Here is a 5,492-nt window from a genome sequence, read left to right on the forward strand (position 1 = left end):
TCCCATCCTGGCACAGCGGCTCTGGTAGTGCCTGATAGAGGCGAGAGGAGCCCTTATCTTGGTTTCCCGAGTAGCAAAAGTCAGTGCCTTTATTTTAAGCACCATCTGCCTAAAACAACATTAAACTGGCTTGAAAAGTCCCTCCTGATTTAGGCAGATGCTAAAACTGAGAAACCCACAGCTTTTGTAAAATGTGTTTTGGCTTTTGCAGACTTTTGCATGGCTTCTGCAACAGCTGTTTTTTCCGTGCATGCGTCTGGTGGTAATTTGCACGGGCAGTGGGGGAGCAGGGCTGGGCACCACTGCCTTCTCGGCTGCCCCGCTGTCCTGCTTCACCCTCGCTGCTCTGGGTGTCTCTGCTCTGCCCCCAGCCATGCCTGAGCCCGTCCACGCCTACTCCTGCCCTCTCTTCTGGACAGAGTACGAAGGCCATTGCTACCGGTACTTCCCCATCAACAAGACCTGGGCTGAAGCTGACCTCTATTGTGCCGAGTTCTCCATTGGCATCCGATCAGCCAAGCTGGCCTCCATCCACAGGTGAGGAGCGCAGGAACTTGTCATCCCACCCTCGCACTGTCTGGGGGAGAAGGAAAATGGGGATGAAGTCCCATTCCCACAGCACAACCTCTGTGCCAGCTGTAGGCTCATGTCCCAGCCTGAGCATCCCTCTGCACCAGCCTGGGCATCCCTCTGCACCAGCCCGGGCATCCCTCTGCAGCAGAGCCCAGGGCAGGTCTGATGCACTGTACACACAAAGGCGATGTAAAAAAAATGCCTTTTCTTGGGCTGTCAGGAAAACTGATGTAGTATTCCCTAAATTCCCCTAAACTGCATTTTTTACTCTTATAAAAAAGGGATAGAAATACCGCATGACTACACGGGCTTTTTCCCAGCTCGCTCTCCCCCAGCTCTACACTGCGTACCTCTTGCACAGCCCTGGGAAAGCAATCAGCAGCAATTAGAAGAGACCGACCCATTTGGCCATGATGTAGGGCAGATGCTTAGGGGCACCCCTCACCATTTGCTTGCCATACCCCCTCAGCTGCTCTGTATTGCTCTGTTTTGCCAGCTGGGAAGAAAACGTCTTTGTGTACGACCTGGTGAACAGCCGCGTGCCGGGCATCCCCACCGACATCTGGACAGGGCTCAATGACCTGCGGCAGGTGAGAGCTCCCCATAATCACACGGGAAATTGCGTTTAAGAAGTCACTTCCTTGTGGTTTCCCCCTGAAAGCCATTTGGTTTTCTTCTTCACTCTTTACAGTCCCATTGATCTGGGGGTAGCGTGAGGTCTGTTGTGCAGCACACAGGGGAAAGTTGTCATTTCATCCCCTCCGGTCTGCTTTGAAAAGAAAAGTGTTACTGGAATTAATAATTACCAGTTTTTCACATCATATTTTATTAATAAAAATAAAAAGAGGTTTGTACTGCTGTTCCAAGAAGAGCAAATAAACAGAAAACAGCTCCAATATAAAAAATCCCCAAGTTTCATTGCTTTCTTGTGATACTCTGCAACTTTTCAAAGCTGACATCTTGGAAATATATAGTCTAATATGTAACAAAGAAAAATCAAGGCTATCAGGAGAACAGTCCCATGCCAAATTTTTTTTTTTCGTTATTGAGAAATGAATGGAAAAGAAAAGGAAAACGAACACAGAATTGGGTGGGTGCACTAGAAAATATATCGGTTTAATTTCTGGCCTTCCCCTGGTGTGAATTATGGGAAAACTGTGGCTTTCTAGGTAAGTTTTCAGTTGTACAACTCAAATGTGCTGTCTGGCCTTTGCTGAGCGGTGGCAGTCTTTCCCCATGTCCCCGGGCTGTGTGGCACTGGGATGGGGATGGGGACAGGGTCTGTCCCTCCTCGGCAAATGGGCTCTGCCATCACTGCCCCTCACTCACCTCCTGCCAGGAGGGTCACTTCGAGTGGACGGACGGCTCCTCCTTCGACTACCACTACTGGGACGGCAGCCAGCCAGACGACGGGATCCACTCGATCCCCGAGGAGGAGGACTGCGTGCAGATCTGGTACAGGCACAGCAGCGGTGAGTGCCGCGCCAGGGGACGCGGGGACATTAGATCTGATTTGCATGGAAACAAATTCAATCCACTGCAGCTTGTGCTGTTCTGAAGAGGTTGCTGGTAGGCTGAGGGTTTGCATTTTAATTTTTTATTATTATTTTCTTTTTTTCTTTGCAGAGAAGGGGTATGTTTTCTTTTTCACCATGTACATACACACACACACACATATACTTGCTTTCCCTCCGCTCACAGCCCATCTCCTATGGCAGCATCAGGAGGGGAGCATCATCCACTTGGAAGAATTACCAAATTTAGCCAAAGATCAAATTTTCCCATTTCCCCTCCCACATGCAGCCCATGGAAACAACTCCCGATTTGCCAGTTTTTCCCTCCCTTGCTCTGGCCAGGGTCATCTTTCTGAGGCAAGACCCTGCCTGTGCAAAAACCCCACCTCACGCCCTCGTTTCCAGTGAGACCATTCAGGTGTATCCAGACCTCTTGGCCATACAGCCGCCTCCCCGCTCCCGTGTTCGAGCCAGGGCCAGGCGTCCCTGCAACAGCCCCAGGACGGGGATGGGGATACTGGGAGGGGACACAGCTGGGAGCAGCCCAAATGGAAGCACGACCAGGGAAAGCCTCCTGACACGGCAGGAGGTCCTGGTCCCAAGAGCAGTGTGTGGTCACCTCCTCGCACCCTTTTTTTGGCTAACACCTTGGTTTCTCTGGGGGGGTAGCGCTGCGCTCGTGGAACGACAATGCCTGCGGCAGAGCCTTCCCCTTCGTCTGCAAGATCCCCTCCCTGGCCCTGGACTGAGGCTGCTGGCGCTGCCTGTGCCCTCTCGTTTTGGGTCACCTCGCCAGCTGTGCTGGGGAAGAGCAGCCAGGATGTGCCACGGGTGGCGAGAGCCGCGGAGCTGTCGGCATCCCCAGCCAAACCCTGGCTGCAGACATCCCTCTCAGGTGTGCTGCGGGGACAAACCCGGCGCCTGCTGTCCCCACAGTCAAATGGCGATGGGAGCGGTGTTAAACGGCGAAGGAGCCCCCCAAGCCTGAGCTTTGGGTTTCAAATCAACTATCGCAGTGTGTTAGAGGAAACCCATGATTTTATCAATATACCGAACTGTTAGCACAAAAAAACAGCCACATGTAGGAAGTCATTTTGCCTGTTCATCTGCAAAGAGCGGAAGAAAAGTGTTATTTTCTGTTAAGTTATGCAAAATGCCTCTTGTGCACATTGTTTTTCTCTCCACTACAATAAACGCCAAGCAGCAGGTGGAGGCTCCTCTGTCTCTCCAGCGCTCGAGTAGCAGCGACTGCCCGGGAATGTGGGGTCTCGTGCAAAAGGAGCCGATTTTACCCTAACTTGCTCTGTACTAAAAGGGTGTGCTGGGAGGGGAGCAGGCACCTGGGAAAGGTTATTTTATTGACTCTGGCTGGTTTTTGGGGTCCCTGGGGCAGTCTGTGTGTACCCCCTGCCCTTCGCCTGTCCCCCACCAGCCACACAGCATTGGTGCATGGGGATGCACAGGGCTGCCCCAGAGCTTTGCAGCATCCCTGCCCGCAGCGGGGGAGCAGGTTTTGGCCCCAGCTGCTTTGGGCTGACCAAATTCCCAGGGTTAATATGCATCAGCTGGGGGTCAGCCCCTCACAAGCTGTTCCTGGGTGGGGAGAGCTCGCAGCTCTTGGCTCAGCATTGTTTCCTCGGGGGCTGATGCTCATCCCTGCAGCCGTCCCTGGTGTCCTCCTGTTCTGCACTGGCACTGCAGAGGTACTTTTATCTACCAGGGAAATAATTTTTGGGGAGGAGTGTGTTGTTGTGGCAGCCCCACGTGCCCTGTTTGGGATGCTCGGTGGGAGAGGGGACCCTCCTCCTTGTAGGGGGGTGAGTTTGCGGGCCCGCGGTGGTGCCGGGGCCAAGGGAAGGGCAGCGCTGCCGAGGCACAAACACGTGTCACCTTCAGGGGATACAGCTACAAGGGCATTGGTGGACCCAGTGAAATGCAATAAATCCAGTGGTCCCCACAGCGCTCTGGGGGTGATTCTGGGCTCGCCCTGCCTGTGAAGATGACTAAAAGCATCCTGACCAAATTATCTGATCTTCCTCGATGTCACCATCTTGGAGACATAACGTTTCAAACTTTCCAGAGCTGTTGCGCTGGATACGATGAGGTAAATAACTGAGGCTCCGCTGGGAGCGTCTCGCTGCTTCCTCGGGTGTCAGCATGCCTTCAGCTAAAGTGAGTTTCCACTTGGAGAGAAACTGCAAAGCTTGGTGGAGGAAGCAGTGGTGTTGTAAGTGGAACATGTGTGCTTTGGAGCAGGTTTCTAAAATAAGGAAATACTGTCATCCCTGATTATGTGTGTATAGGCATTGAAATGTCTATACTACATATTTTTTAATGGGTTTTATATATATGTATAAAAGTTTTGTAGACATATACATATATAAAAGAGAGTAAGCAAGTTGTATAGTTTTAATTCCTTGGCAGGAGACAGCGCTGACTGTGGTTTCTAAAAATTTTCAGTCCTGGGTAGGAGACAGCGCTGACTGTGGTTTCTAAAGGCTTTTGCTTCATCTGAAAACAGCGCATCACATACAGATGATAACAGTATGTAAGGAAACCAGCTGTAGAAACACAATGTTCTTGGGTCCAGCAGGTTAACAAAATGTTGATGGATAGGATCTGATCTGTGGCAGAAAAAGGGCTTCTTGAGAAGCCGATTTGATGGCTGCCCTGGAGGTCACCCATGGGTGGGTCCTGTGCCCGCTGGGGGACAGAGAGGTTGGGCATCCGTGTGGCACGAGGTATGTCTGGCTGCTGGCTCCCAGCGCAGGTGCTCAAGGTGTGGTCCCATCACTGTGATGGAGACTAGCCGCACCACAGGGGACCGGAACCAGCCCACCTTGCGCGGGTTCGGCCGTGCCCAGTGCCCATCACCCGGACGGGGAGGCTCGGGGTGCTGGGGGGCATCCGTCCCACTGGGTGATGCTGCTGCACAGTGCCAAGCTCTGATCTGGGCTCCAGGCTGCTTCTCCACTGTTTCTTTTCCCTGTTCCTCCCATGTCCCCTGTTCAGGGGAGACAGGAGTTCACTGTGGTTGGGGCTCTGTATGCCTCGAGCCAAAAAAATTATCTTTTTTTTTTTTTTTTCCCTGTGAGTGGTATGAGATATTGAAAAAGAAAGGTTAAAACCTTCCCTTGGGAAAGCGTTTGAAGACTTGGGCCCAACTGTGGCTAAAAATATTGCTAATGGGGAAACCTATGAGAGCTGTCGGCTCCAATTAACATCTTCATTTCCAGGTAAAGGGAACTGAACATGCGTGACCTGAAAGTCAGGACCAAAGTTAATAGGGGCTTTGTGTTGCGACCCCCCTGCCTTTCTCCCAAGGCTCCAGGGTCCTTACTTAAAAAAAAACCCTCCCCCCTATGCAGTGTCTTCTGTTTCACAGTAATCAAATAAAATTTGGAA

At 51.8% G+C, this 5,492-nt stretch overlaps 1 protein-coding gene across 1 annotated transcript in view; it reads left to right on the forward strand.

Moving 5' to 3' along the window:
• Positions 1–2,836, forward strand: part of CLEC19A (C-type lectin domain family 19, member A) — a 7,990-nt gene extending 5,154 nt beyond the window's left edge. Inside the window, exons 2-5 of the mRNA XM_010085908.1 lie at positions 372–537; positions 1,070–1,163; positions 1,913–2,045; positions 2,757–2,836. Of these exons, the coding sequence (XP_010084210.1) occupies positions 372–537; positions 1,070–1,163; positions 1,913–2,045; positions 2,757–2,836 (473 nt within the window). The remainder of the gene's footprint in view (positions 1–371; positions 538–1,069; positions 1,164–1,912; positions 2,046–2,756) is intronic.
• The last annotated feature ends 2,656 nt before the right edge of the window (positions 2,837–5,492 follow it).

The sequence above is a fragment of the Pterocles gutturalis genome, unplaced genomic scaffold, assembly GCF_000699245.1.
Source record: "Pterocles gutturalis isolate BGI_N339 unplaced genomic scaffold, ASM69924v1 scaffold33180, whole genome shotgun sequence".
Taxonomy (NCBI): Eukaryota; Metazoa; Chordata; class Aves; order Pterocliformes; family Pteroclidae; genus Pterocles; species Pterocles gutturalis.